General features: G+C 54.4%; 1 protein-coding gene across 1 annotated transcript; it reads left to right on the top strand.

Moving 5' to 3' along the window:
- Positions 1 to 1,617: 1,617 nt before the first annotated feature.
- Positions 1,618 to 21,747, top strand: LOC132385547 (cathepsin L-like). The gene is made up of 12 exons (XM_059957700.1): positions 1,618 to 1,645; positions 2,251 to 2,391; positions 3,334 to 3,400; positions 3,900 to 4,013; positions 6,439 to 6,602; positions 12,575 to 12,671; positions 12,766 to 12,846; positions 15,033 to 15,152; positions 15,543 to 15,607; positions 17,089 to 17,173; positions 18,972 to 19,030; positions 20,902 to 21,747. The coding sequence occupies exons 2-12, from the start codon at positions 2,290 to 2,292 to the stop codon at positions 20,971 to 20,973; spliced, it is 1,026 nt and encodes a 341-aa protein (XP_059813683.1). The 5' UTR covers positions 1,618 to 1,645; positions 2,251 to 2,289; the 3' UTR covers positions 20,974 to 21,747.
- The last annotated feature ends 1,307 nt before the right edge of the window (positions 21,748 to 23,054 follow it).

Raw genomic sequence — 23,054 nt, 5'->3', positions numbered from 1 at the left:
AGTGAATTTATCCCCTCTAATTCAGGAGCCTGATGGTTGAGGGGTAATAACTGTTCCTGAACCTGGTGGTGTGGGACCTGAGGCTCCTGTACCTCCTTCCCGATGGAATCAGTTCAGAGTTGAGGTTATCCTCACTGGTTCAGGAGCCTGATGGTTGAGGGGTAATAACTGTTCCTGAACCTGGTGGTGTGGGACCTGAGGCTCCTGTACCTCCTTCCCGATGGAATCAGTTCAGAGTTGAGGTTATCCTCACTAGTTCAGGAGCCTGATGGTTGAGGGGTAATAACTGTTCCTGAACCTGGTGGTGTGGGACCTGAGACTCCTGTACCTCCTTCCCAATGGAATCAGTTCAGAGTTGAGGTTATCCTCACTAGTTCAGGAGCCTGATGGTTGAGGGGTAATAACTGTTCCTGAACCTGGTGGTGTGGGACCTGAGGCTCCTGTACCTCCTTCCCAATGGAATCAGTTCACAGTTGAGGTTATCCTCACTGGTTCAGGAGCCTGATGGTTGAGGGGTAATAACTGTTCCTGAACCTGGTGGTGTGGGACCTGAGGCTCCTGTACCTCCTTCCCGATGGAATCAGTTCAGAGTTGAGGTTATCCTCACTAGTTCAGGAGCCTGATGGTTGAGGGGTAATAACTGTTCCTGAACCTGGTGGTGTGGGACCTGAGACTCCTGTACCTCCTTCCCAATGGAATCAGTTCAGAGTTGAGGTTATCCTCACTAGTTCAGGAGCCTGATGGTTGAGGGGTAATAACTGTTCCTGAACCTGGTGGTGTGGGACCTGAGGCTCCTGTACCTCCTTCCCAATGGAATCAGTTCACAGTTGAGGTTATCCTCACTGGTTCAGGAGCCTGATGGTTGAGGGGTAATAACTGTTCCTGAACCTGGTGGTGTGGGACCTGAGGCTCCTGTACCTCCTTCCCGATGGAATCAGTTCAGAGTTGAGGTTATCCTCACTAGTTCAGGAGCCTGATGGTTGAGGGGTAATAACTGTTCCTGAACCTGGTGGTGTGGGACCTGAGGCTCCTGTACCTAATTCCTGAAGGCAACCGTGCTCACAGGGGCTCGTGGGCGCTGCATTAAACTTGACTCAATTTATAATTGGTTTGGCTCAGGGTCGGGGTGGTTATGTTTCCTTAAGGCCACAAGGCATAGGAGCTGAATTAGGCCATTCAGTCCATCCAGTCTGCTCCTCTATCCCACCATGGATGATTTATTATCTATCTCAACCACATCTCCTGTCTCCTCCCTGAAACCTTTAAAAACCAATCTAAACAAGAACTTATCGACCTCCGCTCTAAGTTCACTCAGTGAGTTTGCCTGCACAGTGCACAGTGGGAACGAGTTCCATGGCTCCTGGGGCAGAGCAACATGGACTCCTGTTTCAGTAGCGAGGGCCGAGGAGAGGGGTCACTAACGTCCTGAGCAGCTCGGGATGGCGGGGGAAGTGGGGCGATGACGGGTGACCGTTGGTGGAAGGGGGAAGTGGGATTGTAACATCGTTCAGGACCTTATCAGTGCGGGGTGTCCGTTGGCCGGAGGGGTGATAGGATCAGATGGGGGGGGGGAAGGGGCCAGGCAGGGACTATAAGAGATGGTGGACAGTTCACCACAGCGGCTGGAGTTGTCCGAACGAGTGTGGTGAGTGAGCACGCTGTCAGGACTGGCCGGTGTCCATCCTTGCAGAGACTGGCTTCCTGGAACGGGGACAGTCTGAAGGGAGGGGCGTAGGATGTCCATCTCCCTCTCAGTCATTCACCGTCCCGGGGGAACTTTGAGGGCTCCCCTCTCCCCCACCCACAACACCCTCCGCTCCGCCAGCCCAGTCCAGAGAGGCGCTCCTGGTGTCAGTGCTGAGGGAGGCGCCGGTGAGGAGGGATCTCTGCACCGGAGGTGGGGATTGAGGGAGATCTGCCCTCCCGGAGAGTCAGGGAGAAGGGAACACCGCACTGCGGGAGGGGCAGATGAGGGACGATCTCTGTACTGTGTGAGGGTGGGGGAGCAGTGCTGGTGAGGGGCGTATCCGCACCATGGGGAGGGTTTGAGGGGGAGGGGACGGGAGGGAAGGAGGTCAGAGGAGTGATGATGGTGTTTCATTCTGAGGCAGGGAGGTCTGCGCTGTGGGGAGCGGTCAGCAGGAGGCTTCACACTGCGGTGGGGTGGTACGCAAGGGGGCGACCCTTGTGCAGTTTTCCGAGCCACCCACTGGTTCTAAACTGTTTTCTCACTCTCACCCCCGACTCCAGATCCTGTTCTGTTGTCCGGTATAGAGTGCGGGTATCAGAATGTTCCGGCTCCTCGTCGCCTGCCTGGTGGCGACCCAGCTCGTCCCGTCGCGGTGCTCCTCCCTCGCGGTTCTGCCAGATGATGAGGAGGACGAGGAGATGGTGAGTGAGACGCCCTGACCCTGAGGTCCCCTCGGCCGTTTCGGAGCGGGACGTCGGGACCCCGGCGGCGCCCTCTCCTACGACTGGAGACACCAGGCAGCCGAAGCGGCTCCTGAACAGCGTTGGTGCTGGAGTGTCTCAACGCTGCGGGTCTCGGAGGGACAGGCCATTCGGCCCAACCAGTCGCTGCTGACCACGCTGCCTGCCTTGCGTTCGGTGCTGACCCATCCCGGTCCCTCCTGACCATGGACTGCCCTGGGAATAATCCGGCTCACCCTTACCTCACCCGGCAGCTCGACCCATGATTCAGCACCCCCTGTGTGTAGAAGTGACCCCTCAGATTCCTTTTCATCCTTTCAACACTCAACCTAAACCTGTGTCCCCCCTCTGGCAGACTCTCGTCACCCCATCCAACAGCACCTCCCATTCCCCTCGGTTCCTCTAATCCCGTTTCAAACTCTGCGTCCGTCTCCCCCCCCCTTCACACCCTCATCCTCACCATCTCACTCAAACCACTCCCTCCTCCAGCTCCTCACAGACAATCACCTATCCCTGCAACTTTTTCTTACTCATCCCCATGCCACCTCCCCTCCCTATCTATCTCCCTTCCCTCCTCTCCCCCATTTCCCTCCTCTCCCTCTCCTCTCTCCCCTCCCCTTCACTCCCCCTGACCCCCCTCGCCTCCCCTTTCTCTTCAGTCACTCTACCTCCCCTCCCCATCCGCATCCCCTCCCTGTCCCCTACCCCTCACCCCATCCTTCTCCTCTGCCTCCTCTCTCCACCCACACCTCCCTGGCACCTTGTCCGCAGTGGGTGGGGGGGGGGGGGTTTGGTTGATGTTGGGATTCACTGGTCAGGGCTGGGATGCCCTTCCCAGCGGTTCCCACCGACACGGATTAAGGGAAGCAGATTCCCGACTAACGGAACTTCTTCCGTCCCCAGTTCCAAATGCGATCCGATTTCGAGGAGTTCAAAGTGGCTTACAACAAGAGTTATACCGGAGAGGAAGGTGAGGGGAGCCCGGCTCATTCTGTCCCGGGAAGGGATGGGGAGAAGGGGGTCGGGCAATGGGAGTGGGGAGGGAGAGAGGGGTGGAGGAACGGAGGGTTCTACTGCGCACCAATACCCCCTTCTACACCCCTGTCAGGAGATGAACTCTCCCCCACTCCCTCTTTCTCTGTCCTGCTCTCTCTTACACATTCACCCTCTCCTCCTCTTCCTCCCACACTCATTCCCTCACATCTCACCTTCTCTCTCTTCCCACACACACTTTCCATCTCTCGCCTCCTTATCTCTTCCCCTCTGTCACACACTCATCCCTCAACCCTTTCTCTGTCTCTCCTCACACACTCTGTCTCTCTCTCTCCCCCTCAATTCACACTCTCATTCCCGCCCCCTTCTCTCTCCTCACACACTTCCTGTCTCTTTCCTCAAATCCCCCTTCTCTCCCTCTCTCTTCATCTCTTCTCTCTCCTCTCTCTCCTTACACACTCCTTCTCTCTCGGCAGAAGAGAATCGCCGTTTCCAGATCTTTGTAGAGAACATGAAGAAAGCGCAGGTGATGGAGGACGAAGACAAAGGAACGGCCGAGTATGGAGTCACCAAATTCAGTGACATGACAGGTACCGGGTGCCCGGTGTGACACACACCGGTTCGGCTCTGGGAGGGGCCGGTCCTTTCACACTGCACAGCACCCACTCTCTATGTCTGTGCAGTCTGAATCTCCACCTGCCCTTTGGCCCATTAAATGAGCGCTGACCATTAACCTCGATTTACACCACCCTCCCACCCCACGTTCCCATCAATCTCTCCCACATACTGGGGAATTTACGGTGGGTAATTCACACAACGCTGGAGGCTGGGATCGAACCCGGGTCTCTGGGTCACCGAGGTACCGACTCCACCCCCTGTGCCCCCATGCTGACCTCCATAAAGGAACTTTGTTCTACAGTGTTTACCCTTTCCCTCAGACGCTCTCTGACCAGCTGAGTTTTGCGTTTTGGTCGGAGCGGGTGCAGCAGAGGTGCTGCCTGGACTGGAGAGTATTAATTGTCAGGAGAAGTTAGCCAAACTTGGGTTGGTGCCTCTGGAGTGTCAGAGAGGACCTGGCAGAAGTTCATAAAATTATGAGGCATAGACTTGGGAGAGAGTGAGGGTACTGTTCAAAGGTACACGTGTCAAATTGTAGAGAGAACAATCTGCAGGTGCTGGAAATCTGAACAACACACACAAAACGCTGGAGGAACTCAGCAGGCCAGGCAGCTTCGATGGAAAAGAGTGAAGAGTCGGCGTTTCGGTCCGAGACCCTTCAGCATGACTGCGAAAAAAGAGATGAGAAGCCAGAGTGGGGAGTGGAGGAAAAAGGTTGAAGGTGGTAGGTGAACCAGGACAGGGACGTGACGAGCTGGGAAGTTGATTGGAGGAAGAGTCAAAGGGCTGGAGAAGGGGGAGTCCGATAGGGGAGGACCGAAGGCCAGGGAAGAACGAGTAGGAGGGGGAGGACCAGAGGGAGGCATGGGCAGGAAAGGAGAAAAGGTGGGAGAGGGAAATGGGAACGGGAAATGGGGAAGGATGGGGTGCAGTTACCGGAAGTTTGAGAAATCGATCCTCATGAGATCAGGTGAAAGACGGGAACATCTTTGAGATGGGGATGAGGGAAAAAGTTTAGGGGAGATGTGAGGGCAGAGAGTGGCGGGTGTCCGGAATGGGCTTGCAGGGGTTTTGAGGGAAGACAGGGAATGGAGGGATGTGGATCCCGTGCACGCGGACACGCAGGGAATGGAGGGATGTGGATCCCGTGCACCCGGACACGCAGGGAATGGAGGGATGTGGATCCCGTGCACCCGGACACGCAGGGAATGGAGGGATGTGGATCCCGTGCACCCGGGCACGCAGGGAATGGAGGGATGTGGATCCCGTGCACCCGGACACGCAGGGAATGGAGGGATGTGGATCCCGTGCACCCGGACACGCAGGGAATGGAGGGATGTGGATCCCGTGCACCCGGACACGCAGGGAATGGAGGGATGTGGATCCCGTGCACCCGGACACGCAGGGAATGGAGGGATGTGGATCCCGTGCACGCGGACACGCAGGGAATGGAGGGATGTGGATCCCGTGCACCCGGACACGCAGGGAATGGAGGGATGTGGATCCCGTGCACCCGGACACGCAGGGAATGGAGGGATGTGGATCCCGTGCACCCGGACACGCAGGGAATGGAGGGATGTGGAGCCTGTGCAGGCGGATAAAGCGAGTTAAACTTGGCACCAACAAGACGCAGTGCAGGGTCTGTCCCTGAGCGGTGCTCTGCTCTGTCCTATTGATGCGAGACAGGGACACGCAGGGAAGCTGCTACATTCAAGTGGACACTCCACGGACCGATGCCTGCTCTGGGGGGTCAGGTTGGATTCACCTGTTCACTCGGAGAGTGGGGTGGACGGTCCTGACCGCAGTCTTGAGCACCGAGCAGCTCGGAGGCACAACGGTGAGTCCAACTCTTCAGAGCAGTGAGACTGAGAGAACGGGGTTGCACCCCCGTCACTGTCGGTACGAATCCCCGTGAGCACAGGGGGTTCTTCCCCGTGTCCTGGCTTCTCCCGCGGTCCGAAGATGGTTGGTTAGGGTTAGTACGTTGGGGGGATGCTGCGTTAGCCAGCAGAGCTGATCTCCGGAACATCTGTCCAGGGTGGACTTGGGAACAATCAGGACTTGTAAAGGGTCTGGACGGGGCTGGAGAGAGGGTCCATTCTCCCTGGGATCTGGGGCTGGCACAAAGCAATGGGCCTAACGGCCTCCTTTGGCCAAGACGTGGCACGATAGCACGGCGGAGGCCAGTAGGGGGCCCGTTCCTGTCGCTGCCTGTCAGGAGCCGTAAACTCTCCCGATCCCATCAAAACAGACCCCCACATCCCAGGCCCAGCACTCCCAGTCCCTCTGAAATTGAATTTTGCCCACCACGGTTCGTTATGCGCTCCCAGAGCTGACCCCAGCCCAACGTGCCTGGGCAGAAACGGTCGGTAATTCTCTTCCTTCCCCTCTCCTCAGACGAAGAATTCGATCAGTTCTACCTAAACCCGTCAATGATGAACGACACGTCCTGGATGCAGGAAATGGCGAAGGTGCCAGTGGCCGAGCCAATCGAGAACTGTCGGATACGTCGGCAACTGGACTGGCGACGTTGCGGTGCGGTAACTTCAGTCAAAAACCAGGTACGTCCCAAGACCCGATCGGCCAAGTCCCTGCTTGATGAGATGTCGCGGGAGCAGAGGCTGCTGGAGGGAGTAGATGCCGATGAGATGGGTCAGACACAGAGTGAATCTCCCTCCACACCGTCCCATCACACACTCCCGGAGTCAGACACAGAGTGACCCTCCCTCCACACCGTCCCATCACACACTCCCGGAGTCAGACACAGAGTGACCCTCCCTCCACACGGTCCCATCACACACTCCCGGAGTCAGACACAGAGTGACCCTTCCTCCACACCGTCCCATCACACACTCCCGGAGTCAGACACAGAGTGAATCTCCCTCCACACCGTCCCATCACACACTCCCGGAGTCAGACACAGAGTGACCCTCCCTCCACACGGTCCCATCACACACTCCCGGGGTCAGACACAGAGTGACCCTCCCTCCACACCGTCCCATCACACAATCCCAGGGTCAGACACAGAGTGAATCTCCCTCCACACCGTCCCATCACACACTCCCGGGGTCAGACACAGAGTGACCCTCCCTCCACACGGTCCCATCACACACTCCCGGGGTCAGACACAGAGTGACCCTCCCTCCACACCGTCCCATCACACACTCCCATCACACACTCCCGGGGTCAGACACAGAGTGAATCTCCCTCCACACCGTCCCATCACACACTCCCTGTGTCAGACACAGAGTGAAGCTCCCTCCACACCGTCCCATCACACACTCCCGGGGTCAGACACAGAGTGAATCTCCCTCCACACCGTCCCATCACACACTCCCGGGGTCAGACACAGAGTGACCCTCCCTCCACACCGTCCCATCACACACTCCCATCACACACTCCCGGGGTCAGACACAGAGTGAATCTCCCTCCACACCGTCCCATCACACACTCCCTGTGTCAGACACAGAGTGAAGCTCCCTCCACACCGTCCCATCACACACTCCCGGGGTCAGACACAGAGTGAATCTCACTCCACACCGTCCCATCACACACTCCCGGGGTCAGACACAGAGTGACCCTCCCTCCACACCGTCCCATCACACACTCCCGGGGTCAGACACAGAGTGACCCTCCCTCCACACCGTCCCATCACACACTCCCGGGGTCAGACACAGAGTGAATCTCCCTCCACACCGTCCCATCACACACTCCCGGGGTCAGACACAGAGTGACCCTCCCTCCACACGGTCCCATCACACACTCCCGGGGTCAGAAACAGAGTGATCCTCCCTCCACACCGTCCCAACACACACTCCCTGTGTCAGACACAGAGTGAAGCTCCCTCCACACCGTCCCATCACACACTCCCGGGGTCAGACACAGAGTGAATCTCCCTCCACACCGTCCCATCACACACTCCCGGGGTCAGACACAGAGTGAATCTCCCTCCACACCGTCCTATCACAAACTCCCGGGGTCAGACACAGAGTGAATCTCCCTCCACACCGTCCCATCACACACTCCCGGGGTCAGACACAGAGTGACCCTCCCTCCACACGGTCCCATCACACACTCCCGGGGTCAGACACAGAGTGACCCTCCCTCCACACCGTCCCATCACACACTCCCATCACACACTCCCGGGGTCAGACACAGAGTGAATCTCCCTCCACACCGTCCCATCACACACTCCCTGTGTCAGACACAGAGTGAAGCTCCCTCCACACCGTCCCATCACACACTCCCGGGGTCAGACACAGAGTGAATCTCACTCCACACCGTCCCATCACACACTCCCGGGGTCAGACACAGAGTGACCCTCCCTCCACATCGTCCCATCAAACACTCCCGGGGTCAGACACAGAGTGACCCTCCCTCCACACCGTCCCATCACACACTCCCGGGGTCAGACACAGAGTGAATCTCCCTCCACACCGTCCCATCACACACTCCCGGGGTCAGACACAGAGTGACCCTCCCTCCACACGGTCCCATCACACACTCCCGGGGTCAGACACAGAGTGATCCTCCCTCCACACCGTCCCAACACACACTCCCTGTGTCAGACACAGAGTGAAGCTCCCTCCACACCGTCCCATCACACACTCCCGGGGTCAGACACAGAGTGAATCTCCCTCCACACCGTCCCATCACACACTCCCGGGGTCAGACACAGAGTGAATCTCCCTCCACACCGTCCTATCACAAACTCCCGGGGTCAGACACAGAGTGAATCTCCCTCCACACCGTCCTATCACACACTCCCGGGGTCAGACACAGAGTGAAGCTCCCTCCACACCGTCCCATCACACACTCCCGGGGTCAGACACAGAGTGAATCTCCCTCTACACCGTCCCATCACACACTCCCGGGGTCAGACACAGAATGACCCTCCCTCCACACCGTCCCATCACACAATCCCAGGGTCAGACACAGAGTGAATCTCCCCCCACACCGTCCCATCACACACTCCCGGGGTCAGACACAGAGTGACCCTCCCTCCACACCGTCCCATCACACACTCCCGGGGTCAGACACAGAGTGAATCTCCCTCCACACCGTCCCATCACACACTCCCGGGGTCAGACACAGAGTGACCCACCCTCCACACGGTCCCATCACACACTCCCGGGGTCAGACACAGAGTGATCCTCCCTCCACACCGTCCCATCACACACTCCCTGTGTCAGACACAGAGTGAAGCTCCCTCCACACCGTCCCATCACACACTCCCGGGGTCAGACACAGAGTGAATCTACCTCCACACCGTCCCATCACACACTCCCGGGGTCAGACACAGAGTGACCCTCCCTCCACACCGTCCCATCACACACTCCCGGGGTCAGACACAGAGTGACCCTCCCTCCACAAGGTCCCATCACACACTCCCGGGGTCAGACACAGAGTGATCCTCCCTCCACACCGTCCTATCACACACTCCCTGTGTCAGACACAGAGTGAAGCTCCCTCCACACCGTCCCATCACACACTCCCGGGGTCAGACACAGAGTGAATCTCCCTCCACACCGTCCTATCACAAACTCCCGGGGTCAGACACAGAGTGAATCTCCCTCCACACCGTCCTATCACACACTCCCGGGGTCAGACACAGAGTGAAGCTCCCTCCACACCGTCCCATCACACACTCCCGGGGTCAGACACAGAGTGAATCTCCCTCTACACCGTCCCATCACACACTCCCGGGGTCAGACACAGAATGACCCTCCCTCCACACCGTCCCATCACACAATCCCAGGGTCAGACACAGAGTGAAGCTCCCTCCACACCATCCCATCACACAATCCCAGGGTCAGACACAGAGTGTCCCTCCCTCCACACGGTCCCATCACACACTCCCAGTGTCAGACACAGAGTGAAGCTCCCTCCACACCGTCCCATCATACAATCCCAGGGTCAGACACAGAGTGACCATCCCTCCACACCGTCCCATCCCACACTCCCTGGATCAGACACAGAGTGAAGCTCCCTCCGCACCGTCCCATCACACAATCCCAGGGTCAGACACAGAGTGACCATCCCTCCACACCGTCCCATCACACACTCCCTTGGTCAGACACAGAGTGAAGCTCCCTCCACACCGTCCCATCACACACCCCCTCTCCACTGACCAGGTAGAGACAGAATGTACACAGATAGACTGGATGTGGAGTGGATATTTCCTATAGCGGGTGAGTCTAGGACTAGAGGACACAGATAGAGTGGATGTGGAGAGGAGATTTCCTATAGCGGGGGAGTCTAGGACCAGAGGACACAGATAGAGTGGATGTGGAGAGGTTGGTTCCTATAGTGGGTGAATCTAGGAACAGTGGACACAGATAGAGAGGATGTGGAGAGGATATTTCCTGTAGTGGGGGAGTCTAGGGCCACAGGACACAGATAGAGTGGATGTGGAGAGGATGTTTCCTATAGTGGGTACAAATCTTACAGTACTACGCTGTGATGGGTACACATGTTGTTGTACCAGTCTGGAATGGGTACAGATATTGTTGTACCAGTCTGGGATGGGTACAGATATTGTTGTACCAGTCTGGGATGGGTACAGATTATAGAGTACCCGTCTGGGATGGGTACAGATTATACAGTACCATCTGGTGTGGGTACAGATATTGTTGTACCAGTCTTGGATGGGTACAGATTATACAGTACCAGTCTGGGATGGGTATAGATTATACAGTAGCAGTCTGGTATGGGTACATATATTGTTGTAGCAGTCTGGGATGGGTATAGATTATACAGTACCAGTCTGGGATGGGTACAAGTTGTAGAGTATCAGTCTGGGGTGGGTACAGATATTGTTGTACCAGTCTGGGATGGGTACAGATATTGGTGTACCAGTCTGGGGTGTGTACAGATCATACAGTACCAGTCTGGGATGTGTACAGATATTGTTGTACCAGTCTGGGGTGGGTACAGATCATACAGTACCAGTCTGGGATGGGTACAGATATTGTTGTACCAGTCTGTGATGGGTACAGATTATACAGTACCATCTGGGGTGGGTACAGATTATACAGTACCAGTCTGGGATGGGTACAGATATTGTTGTACCAGTCTGTGATGGGTACAGATTATACAGTACCATCTGGGGTGGGTACAGATTATACAGTACCAGTCTGGGATGGGTACAGATATTGTTGTACCAGTCTGTGATGGGTACAGATTATACAGTACCATCTGGGGTGGGTTCAGATTATACAGTACCAGTCTGGGATGGGTACAGATATTTACCAGTCTGGGATGGGTACAGATTATACAGTACCAGGCTGGGGTGGGTACAGATTATACAGTACCAGTCTGGGATGGGTACAGATATTGTTGTACCAGTCTGGAATGGGTACAGATATTGTTGTACCAGTCTGGGATGGGTACAGATTATACAGTACCAGTCTGGGATGGGTACAGATATTGTTGTTCCCGTCTGGGGTGGGTACAGATATTGTTGTACCAGTCTGGGATGGGTACAGATATTGTTGTACCATTCTGGGATGGGTACAGATTATACAGTACCAGTCTGGGATGGGTACAGATATTGTTGTACCATTCTGGGATGGGTACAGATTATACAGTACCATCTGGGGTGGGTACAGATTATACAGTACCAGTCTGGGATGGGTACAGATATTGTTGTACCGGTCTGTGATGGGTACAGATTATACAGTACCATCTGGGGTGGGTACAGATTATACAGTACCAGTCTGGGATGGGTACAGATTATACCGAACCAGTCTGGGATGGGTACAGATATTGTTGTACCAGTCTGGAATGGGTACAGATTATACAGTACCAGGCTGGGGTGGGTACAGATATTGTTGTACCATTCTGGGATGGGTACAGATATTGTTGTACCATTCTGGGATGGGTACAGATTATACAGTACCATCTGGGGTGGGTACAGATTATACAGTACCAGTCTGGGATGGGTACAGATATTGTTGTACCGGTCTGTGATGGGTACAGATTATACAGTACCATCTGGGGTGGGTACAGATTATACAGTACCAGTCTGGGATGGGTACAGATTATACAGTACCAGTCTGGGATGGGTACAGATTATACCGAACCAGTCTGGGATGGGTACAGATATTGTTGTACCAGTCTGGAATGGGTACAGATTATACAGTACCAGGCTGGGGTGGGTACAGATATTGCTGTACCGGGCTGGGATGGAATGAGAGATGAGTCAGGTCAAGCTACCCCTTTAGGGGTGAGAGACAGGAGAATAAACCAGCCCTGATGAAATGGCGCAGCAGACGCAATGGACCAAATGGCTAAATTCTGCTCCTATGCTTTATGCAGGTCTTGCAGACTGTTCCTCGATTTCGGAGCTGATCATTACACAGGGCTTTGTAGTAAAACAAAAACAATGCAGAGTAGAGCCTAACAGTGCAGTGCGGGCAGTCAAGTTCTGGAGAGGAAGTGGGAACTGAGGGATGGAGGAGGGTAGCTCAGGGAGGGCAATGTGGTGAAAGAAACGGACTGAAACAGGCCCCTGCGCTCTCTCTCCCTGCAGATGCGCTGCGGGTCCTGCTGGGCCTTCGCAACCATCGCTAACCTGGAGTCCGCGTGGTTCCTGAAGACCAAGCAACTGGTGAGCATGTCAGAGCAAGGTAATGACCTGAGCCCCTCTCACCGTCCCGGGACACAGTTCACAAAGCGGCTGCCTTCCCTGTGACTGAAGTCTCCTCTGGTTTCCGTCCGCAGAGCTCCTGGATTGTGACCGTCTTGACAACGCCTGTCGTGGTGGTTATCCCTACAACGCCTTCAGAAGCATCATGCAGCTGGGTAAGCGAGCCCTCCGATAACCTCCTGGCATGCGAGGACTGGCCCGTAGCAGGGACAGGCCGTGTAGGAAGGGCGTCACGAGCCTCCCTCTCTGCAGGGAATGGTAAATTAGGGACCTGGCCCCCCGCTGAAGCTGAGGGCCCTGAATTGACTTTATTACTTCACATAGACAAGGAGTAAAGTTCTCTACATTATATTCAAATGTGTAATGTGCAATTTAAAATAAATATAATGTACAACAGGACAGTCAATATAGCAGTTGTGTCAGCATGAATTAAGCAGTCTGATGGCCTGATGGCAGAAGTTGAATTAGAGAAGAGAAATTGCTCCACACTGACCAATGCACCATACGCCTTCTTAACAACAGAGTCAACCTGCGCAGCTGCTTTGAGCGTCCCATGGACTCGGACCCCAGGATCCCTCTGAATCTCCACTCTGCCATTAATACGATATTCTGCCATCATATTTGAGCTGCCAAAATGAACCACCTCACACTCAGTGGGATTGAACTCCACCTGCCACTTCTCAGCCCAGTTTTGCTTCCTATCGATGTCCCTCTGTAACCTCTGACAGCTCTCCACAACACCCCCAACCACTTCGTCATCAGCAAACTTACTAACCCATCCCTCCATTTCCTCATCCAGGTCATTTGTAAAAATCTCAGAGAGAAGGGATCCCAGAACATTTGAGTGCATCAATAACCCAAAGCTATATCCAGGCCCATTCAATTGTCCTCTCTATATCCCTTCGCAAGCTCTCCCTGCACCGATATCAGGTCTCCAGTGTGACACGTTGACTCAGTCTCTCTCTCTCTCTCTCTCTCTCTCCATGGATGCTGCCTGACCTGTGGAACATTTCCATTTCTTCTCCACAAGATGGGAGGCTGGAGTTTGCCACTGAGGGGATGGAACGGCCGTTTCTGGGATGGAGGATGTGGGGGGTAACTTTTATTCACCCGGAGACCGGTCTGGGGACAGAACTTGAGTCGATCAAGATGGACGAGGGTGGTCAGTGTTCACTCTGAGTCACAGAGGGAGAGGTGGAGGCCACACTTTTCTTCCAACCTGTTCCTCCGCTCAATGTCTTTGCTGATTCAGAACCTCCCTATATTCTCGTTCTCACTTCACACCTCTTGTCTCCACAAAGCTGATCCAGAGAAAAATCCGCTCTCCGATATTCTGCAAATCCGGATGACTTAACATCTGGTTCATTTGGCAATATTTCCCTTGCTCCTTTTAATCCCACTTGGGACCCTGTCTCCCGCTCCTTTTAATCCCACCAGGAACCCCCACCCCCCCCACTCCATTTTCTCCCACCAGGACCCCATCTTCCAATCGCATTAATCCCACCGGGACCCCTTCTCCCAATCGCATTAATCCCACCGGGACCCCGTCTCCCGCTCCCTTTAATCCCACTGGAACCCCGTCTCCCACACCCTTTAATCCCACCGGGACCCCACCTCCCACTCGCATTAATCCCACCGGGACCCCATCTCCCGCACCCTTTAATCCCACCGGGACCCCGTCTCCTGCACCCTTTAATCCCACCGGGACCCCATCTCCCGCACCCTTTAATCCCACCGGGACCCCACCTCCCACTCGCATTAATCCCACTGGGACCCTGTCTCCCGCACCCTTTAATCCCACCGGGACCCCGTCTCCCGCACCCTTTAATCCCACTGGGACCCCGTCTCCCGCACCCTTTAATCCCACCGGGACCCCGTCTCCCGCACCCTTTAATCCCACCGTGACCCCGTCTCCCGCACCCTTTAATCCCACCGGGACCCTGTCTCCCGCACCCTTTAATCCCACCGGGACCCCACCTCCCACTCGCATTAATCCCACCGGGACCCCGTCTCCCACACCCTTTAATCCCACCGGGACCCCACCTCCCACACCCTTTAATCCCACCGGGACCCCGTCTCCCGCACCCTTTAATCCCACCGGGACCCCACCTCCCACTCGCATTAATCCCACCAGGACCCCGTCTCCCGCTCCCTTTAACCCCACCCACTCGTTTGGAGACTGGTGTTCTGAACCCCGAGGGGTGTTGCTATCAGTAGGAGAAACTGGAAGGTCAGGCTCACAGGCTTGGGGACAAGGGAGGTCTTCTTCTCATGGGGCATTGATGGGGGATTCCCTGGGAGAACTGAAGACAGCGGAGATAATGTAGACCTCTGTTAACAGGGGGGATGATGACTGCCAGGGACTATCCCTACCAGGCAGCGAGGCACCGGTGCAGGTTCCAGCAGACACGCGTCATTGCCCGGGTCCAGACCTACAGGATGATCAGGCCTCATGAGTATGGTGAGTCGCCTGGGGGGTGGGGGATCAGTGCGGATGCTCCCCCCCGGTTTACCACCCACCGAGACCGCGCCAGGCGCTCTGCCCACTTTCGGCACCGGTAGCAGGAGAGGAAGGGCTCGAGACCCCGGGCCCCAAGGGGAGGGCATGGTTTTACTGCGGATGGGGTGGGGGGTGGTGCCCAAGGAAGCTGAGGTAAAGCCCTCAGTGGTGGCTGGGGGCGGGGCGGCGTTTGGAGACGGTCGGAAATGGTTGGGGGTTGCCGAGAAGCCAGGCCAGCGTCTCGCTGTGCAACAATGAGGCAACGAATGGCGTCGGATGGTGGGCGGGGATGGGTTTGGGGAGGTGGGCCGCATCGTTCCTGTTTGTGACGCTTCCCTTTCTCTCCTGCAGAAATGATGAAGTGGGTATCCAGCAGAGGACCCATCATCATCATGATGAACGCGAAGGCGCTGAAAGTAAGCCGCCCTCCGCTCGATCCGCCTCCGCGTTCTCCCCCCTGCGCACCGGCACCCGCCCGTGCCTGGGACAGCGTCGTCTCCTCAGAGCCCGGTGCCGGGCACGTCGCTGCGGCGCACGGAGAACGAACGCGGGGTCAGCCCAGTGACCACCGGCTCCTGTCGACCCGGCACACCGCAGCTGCCCACTCCGTGCCCTCAGACTGTGGGAAGGGCCCACCCTGACATCTCTCGCACTCTCCTCTCTCTCTCCCCCCACGCTTTCACCGTTCCTCTCTCCCTTTCTGTTCCCAGCTCTCTCGACATACTTCCCTTTCTCCCGCTCTCTTCCCGCATCTTCCTTCCTCTTCCCCCAACATTCTTTGTTCCTCTGCTTCTATCTTTCCCAATTTGCAATTTTCCCTAACCCATCTCTTCCCCGTCTCTACCCTCCTCTTCCTCTTCCCCTTCCCCTCCCCACTCTCTCCACCTTCCTCCCAACCTTCAACTCTCACTCACCCTCTCCCTCTCCCTCACCCTTCTCCACCTCTTCTTCCCTCGCATCCCCTCTCTCCCTCCCCCACAGCCCACACCTGATCTCATTCCTGGGTCACCGACCAACACCATCCCCCCCCCACCCCACAGCCTCATCCCCATGAGGTTCTGAGGGAAGTCACCAGCATGATTCTGGAATCAAAGGGTTAAAGTTCAAAGTGTGCTTGATGGCTCTGGGCCCCTACTCACTGGAGTTTGCAAAAATGTGGGGTGGGGGTCTCATTGAAACCAATGAAATATCTGAAGGCCTTGATAGAGTAGATGTGGAGAGGATGTTTCCTGTAGTGGGGGAGTCTAGGACCAGAGGACACAGATAGAGTGGATGTGGAGAGGGTGTTTCCTATAGTGTGGAAGTCTAGGACCAGAGCACACAGATAGGGTGGATGTGGAGAGGATGTTTCCTATAGTGGAGGAGTCTAGGACCAGAGGACACAGACAGAGTGGATGTGGAGAGGATGTTTCCTGTAGTGGGGGAGTCTAGGACCAGAGGACACAGATAGAGTGGATGTGGAGAGGATGTTTCCTATAGTGGGGGAGTCTAGGACCAGAGGACACAGACAGAGTGGATGTGTAGAGGATGTTTCCTGTGGTGGGGGAGTCTGGGACCAGAGACCACAGCCTCAGAGTAGAGGGACGTCCGTTTAGAACTGAGCCGGACGGTGGAGAATCTGTGGAATTCATTGCCACAGATGGCTATGGAGGCCAAGTCATTGGGTGTATTTAAAGCAGAGGATGATAGTTTTTTGATTAGTAAGGACATGAAGTGTTACGGGGAGATGGCCAGAGAATGGGTTTGCGAGGGAATTGGATCAGCTGCGATGAAATGACAGAGCAATATCCCTATCCAAGTGGCTCCGGTCTGCTCCGATATCGAATGGCCGTGTGGTGTTTCGGGGACCTGCACCAGACTTTGGACACAAATTGTTTCTTTTCTCTCCTTTACCCAGGGCTACAGGGGAGGCATCATCCGACCCAACTGGTGCCCCTGCACCAGACTCAATCATGTGCTCCTGATTGTGGGGTATGGAGTCGGTGAGTCCCACAAAAAACAGACGCTTCAGCCCATCGAATCCATGCAAACCACTGGTGGTGATGAAGGGAGTAAATCTCACATGTCTGCTGTTACCAGTTCTTTAATTTAAAATAAAATCAACAAAAATGTCCAAAATAGATACATTTTAAAGAAGAATATTAAATTTCAGTAAATCAGGTACTCACCACCAATCCTTGCCCTTCGATACTCAGCCCCCTGATCTGTACATTTAGAACACAGAGCATTGAACTGTGTAGCACAGTATCGGCCTTTCAGCCCACAATGTTGTGCTTACCTTTTTTTATCATCCGTTTGTCTGTCAATGAGTCTCTTAAATGTCCCTAATGTATCTGTCTCTACACCATCCCTGGCAGGACGTTCCACACGCCCACCACTTACCCCCGATCACCTTAAATGTCCCTAATGTATCTGTCTCTACACCACCCCTGGCAGGACGTTCTAAAAAAACCAACAACTAACCCCCGCTCACCATAAATGTCCCTAATGTATCTGTCTCTAAACCACCCCTGGCAGGACGTTCCATACACCCACCACTTACCCCCGATCACCTTAAATGTCCCTAATGTATCTGTCTCTACACCACCCCTGGCAGAACATTCCACACACCCCCCACTTACCCCCGATCACCTTAAATGTCCCTAATGTATCTCTCTCTACACCACCCCTGGCAGGACGTCCCACACACCCCCCACTTACCCCCCATCACCTTAAATGTCCCTAATGTATCTGTCTCCACACCACCCCTGGCAGGACGTTCCACACACCCCCCACTTATCCCCGATCACCTTAAATGTCCCTAATGTATCTGTCTCTACACCACCCCTGGCAGGACGTTCCACACACCCCCCACTTATCCCCGATCACCTTAAATGTCCCTAATGTATCTGTCTCTACACCACCCCTGGCAGGACGTTCCACACACCCCCCACTTATCCCCGATCACCTTAAATGTCCCTAATGTATCTGTCTCTACACCACCCCTGGCAGGACGTTCCACACACCCACCACTTACCCCCGATCACCTTAAATGTCCCTAATGTATCTGTCTCTACACCACCCCTGGCAGGACGTTCCACACACCCCCCACTTACCCCGATCACCTTAAAATGATGTCCTGATCCCATTTACCATCTCTATACAGATCCGCTTATATTCCCCCCAACATTCCCAGCAGCTCCCCCAAATTCTGCCCTCACCTTTACATCAAGGGTGCAGTGTGCAGTGATCAATCTTCCCATTCACCCCGCGTGGCTTCGGGTTATAGGTGGAAACTGGAGCATCGGAGGTGTTGGGTGTGGGGGATGTTCTTTTGCAAATTTCACGCGCGCGCGCACACACACACACACGTGCACATGCACTAACACATACACACACGAAAAATCCCTTCACAGAACCTCGCATCTCTCACCTCCCACCTTTACCTCATCTTTCAGACACCTTGATCAATTTTATTTTAAGACATTAAATTTTAAGCCGTTTCTGATGAACTTGTTTGGTATTCCTTGTTTCAATTTAATGGCTGAATGTTCAGTGAGTCCCTTCCCCCTCTCACTGCCAGAGTAAATTCCCCCGACTCCTCTCCCTGTCCCGGTGCCCACCCCGTCGGCGTGCCCAGCTGTGGCTCCCCCTGTGAGCAGGGTCTACCACCGGGCTTTGACCCTCTCCGACCTTGGCTCTTGCCGTCAGTTCCCACTCCACTGGTCCCCGGAGAGATGTGCGCAGAACTGCGGAGGACGGCGATGGGATGCTGACTCCACTCTTCTTTCTGTGTTGCAGAAAGGAGGTCGCCTTACTGGATCATAAAGAACAGCTGGGGAAGCAACTGGGGCGAAAGCGTAAGTCAGCTCAGGGAATTACCGCGTGGACTGAATCCGTAGGCTCCATCCTATCCCTGCTGGTTTGGAAGAGGCGTTGTTAGTCCCTACCCCACCCCCAAATACCCAACACAGGCCCCTGTGGTTCTTTAATGCTCCGGGGCTTGGGACAATGCTGTATAATGTGGGACGGGTTCCAGACCCTCATTGCTCACTGAGTGAAATAACCTTTTTGCCCCAGTCCACATCCTGCTCCGACCCAATCACGGCAGAGAGATGCGGACTCAGCTTGGTTCATCACTGACACATCCCTCCCCACCTTCGGTCGTATCCACAGGAGGGGCTGCCTCAGGAAGGCAGCATCCACCATCAAAGACCTTACCCACCCCTCAGTCCGAGCCGTGCCATCTTCTCGGACCTCCCACTGGGCAGGAGGGTCAGAAGCCTGAAGTCCCACAGCTCCAGGTTCAGGCACAACTACTTCCCTTCAACTATCTGGTTCTTGAACTGACTGGCACAACCCTAATCATCGCCTCAGTGCAGCAACGCTCCTGCCTGTCAGCCAACCTTCTATCCATGCTAGAATATTTCTTGTAGTTCCATGGAAGCTTTGTTAAGCAGCCTTCTGTGTGGCACCTTGTCAAAGGCCCAAGTAAGCAACATCCATCGATTCTGAGGAAACATGCTGACTGTGGCCTATTTCATCACGAGCCTCCAAGTCCCCCGAAACCTCATCCTCGACAATCGACTCCAACACCTTCCCAACCACCGAGCTCAGACTAACCAGCCGATAGTTTCCTTTCTTCTGCCTCTCTCCATTCTTGAAGAGCAGAGTGACATTTGCAATTTACCAGCCTTCTGGAACCATTCCAGAACCTAGTAATTCTTAAAAGGTCATTACTAATGTCTCTTCACCCACCTCATTCAGAACCCTGGGGTGTGCACCATCTGCTCCAGGTGAATTGTCTACCTTCAGACCTTTCAGTTTCCCAAGCACCTTCTCCCTAGTAATAGTAATTACACCACTTCTGCCAACAACCCCCCCCCAAAACACTCATGAACTTTTTGGCATTCTACAAGTGCCTTCCACAGTGAAGACTGATACAAAGTGCCTATTAAGTTCATCTGCCATTTCTATGTCCCCCATTACTACCTCACCAGCATCATTTATGCAGTGGTCCAATATCTAGTCTCCTCTATCTTTTACACCTTTTATATCTGAAAAAACTTTATGTATCATCTTTTAAATTATGGGCTAGCTTACCTTCATATTTCATCTTTTCCTTCCTTGTGTTTTTTTAATTGCCTTCTGTTGGTATTTAAAAGCTTCCCAGTGCTCCAACTTCTCACTAATTTTTGCTCCATTATATGCCCTCTCTTTGATTTTATGTTGGCCTTGGCTTCCCTTGTCAGCCACAGTTCCATCACCCTTCCTATAGAATATTTCTTCAGCTTTGAGCTGTACCTATCCTGGGTCTTTTAAATTGCTTCCAGAACTCCAGCCATTGCTGTTCTGCCATCGCCCCTGCTAGTGTGCCCTTCCAATCAATTTCAGCCAACTCCTCTCTCATGCTTCTGTGATTCCGCTTACTCCACTGCCAACCTGACTTCATCATCTTCTTCTCAATGGTCTTCCTTTGGACAGAGACCATTCATGCCAAATCCGGATAAAAGGTGTCAGCTCAAAACGTCAAACTGTCTATTCCTCTGCATAGATGCTGAGTTCCTTAAGCATTTTATGTTGCTCTGGGCTTCCAGCACCTTTGTTTAAGATGACAGATTATCTGTATCAGTCACGTGTATGTGGAAACATACAGTGAAATGTGTCGTTTGCGATGTACTTGGGGCAGGCCACAGGATCTTACCTCTCGCTCCTTTCTACTCCTTGACAGGGATACTTCCGCATCTACCGTGGTGAGAAGGCCTGCGGACTGAACCGTTTCCCCCTGACTGCCATTGTTTAGCCGGCAGCTCCGAGGCAAATCGCGGCCGGCCCTGGGTGGTCCAAGGCAGTGTGCCACCTCCAATACCGCAGCTTAGCAAACCTTTCTCGACAAGTGGGAGTGCCTCCCCCCTCACCCCACCTTCCCATTCCCCATCTCACCGCTCCATCCCTCGGTACTATTCCAGTGGCAGCCCCCGGTCATCCAGCCATTCTGGCCGGAGCCTCCTGCCCCTGCCAGACAGGCCCACAAGCCCCACCGCTCCGACCTGCAGTCCAATCCATGAGAGAAACACCGAGGGTTGTCGGGAGACCGTGCCCAGATAACCAGAGCTCTTGTGTTGATCCCACACAGGGCTGCACCAATCAGAGGCCCCAAGCCAACGTAGGGAGGGGATTGAAGAATTACCACACCATTTGTTGGGAATGATTGGTTCATTGGAATGGATCCATCTTGGTATAGGAGCGTTCCATTGGAATGCGGGCTGGTTGGAAGGGGAGGAGTCGGTACCACTTCCTGTTGGTCCCTGGTACGGATGGATCCCTTTGGGAATGAATGCATTCATTCCACATCTTTTACTGGGAAGCAGTTGATCGATTAGATCATAAGACGCAGGAATAGAATTAGACCAATCGGCCCCTTGAGTATTGGCTGTTTTATTCACTGGAGTGGTCTCCCTTGTGGGATGATGGGTTGGCATTGGCTCATATCCTCACTGATTTCCCATTTGATTGGGCTTTAATTGAAACCAGTTCTGCATTTTCTTTTGGCTTTTGCAAAGACTCAATAAAAATGTTCTGAAGCTTGGGTGTGACTGCTTGTGTTTGACTGCTGCCGTCTCTAGGGGACTACAGACTCCCGTTCTGCAGCCCACCCGGAGATTTGCGGAGGTGATGGCAGGTGGGCGGGGGGTTCATGCCCTAGGGCACAGTTTGGTCCACAACGTTGTGCTGACCCAATTAAATTAGACATCAAGTGACCAGCTATCCTGATCCCATCTGTCCACCAAATGTTTCCATCCTCCAATATCATCACATTGAAGTTCACTTCTAAATATCTCTGAAATGTCCCTAATGTATCTGTCTCTACACCACCTCCTACAGGACATTCCACACACCCACCACTTACCCCCGATCACCTTAAATGTCCCTAATGTATCTGTCTCTACACCATCCCTGGCAGGACGTTCCACACACCCACCACTTACCCCCGATCACCTTAAATGTCCATAATGTATCTGTCTCTACACCACCCCTGGCAGGACGTTCCACACACCCCCCACTCACCCCCGATCAGTTTAAATGTCCCTAATGTATCTGTCTCTACACCACCCCTGGCAGGACGTTCCACACACCCCCCACTTACCCCGATAAACTTAAATGTCCCTAATGTATCTGTCCCTGCACCCCCCTGGCAGGACATTCCACACACCCCCCACTTACCCCGATAACCTAAAATGTCCCTAATGTATCTGTCTCTACACCACCCCTGGCAGGACGTTCCACACACCCCCCACTTACCCCCGATCACATTAAATGTCCCTAATGTATCTGTCTCTACACCACCCCTGGCAGGACGTTCCACACACCCCCCACTTACCCCGATCACCTTAAATGTCCCTAATGTATCTGTCTCTGCACCACCCCTGGCAGGACGTTCCACACACCTACCATTTACCCCCGAACACCTTAAATGTCCCTAATGTATCTGACTCTACACCACCCCTGGCTGGACGTTCCACACACCCCCCACTTACCCCCGATCACATTAAATGTCCCTAATGTATCTGTCTCTACACCACCCCTGGCAGGACGTTCCACACACCCCCCACTTACCCCCGATCACCTTATATGTCCCTAATGTATCTGTCTCTGCACCACACCTGGCAGGACGTTCCACACACCCCCCACTTACCCCTGATCACCTTAAATGTCCCTAATGTATCTGTCTCTACACCACCCCTGGCAGGACGTTCCACACCCCACCACTTACCCCCGATCACCTTCAGTCTCAGCACATCCTTTCCAAGATGAGGGGCCCAAACCTCCAAGAGAGGCTTCACCAGTGCTTTATGAAGCCTCCACGTTACCATATTCCAGTCC

Source organism: Hypanus sabinus, assembly GCF_030144855.1.
Source record: "Hypanus sabinus isolate sHypSab1 chromosome 31 unlocalized genomic scaffold, sHypSab1.hap1 SUPER_31_unloc_1, whole genome shotgun sequence".
In the NCBI taxonomy this organism is placed as follows: domain Eukaryota; kingdom Metazoa; phylum Chordata; class Chondrichthyes; order Myliobatiformes; family Dasyatidae; genus Hypanus; species Hypanus sabinus.
The sequence above is the reverse complement of the archived record's forward strand: the minus strand, read 5'-3'. Positions and strand labels throughout refer to the sequence as shown.

Bases quoted from the DNA above. Each gene is read 5' to 3' on its own strand.
- LOC132385547 (XM_059957700.1), top strand. From the start codon at position 2,290: ATGTTCCGGCTCCTCGTCGCCTGCCTGGTGGCGACCCAGCTCGTCCCG. The intron at 6,603-12,574 runs GTACGTCCCAAG...CTCTCCCTGCAG, and splicing joins TAACTTCAGTCAAAAACCAG to ATGCGCTGCGGGTCCTGCTG. The intron at 15,608-17,088 runs GTAAGCCGCCCT...TCCTTTACCCAG, and splicing joins TGAACGCGAAGGCGCTGAAA to GGCTACAGGGGAGGCATCAT.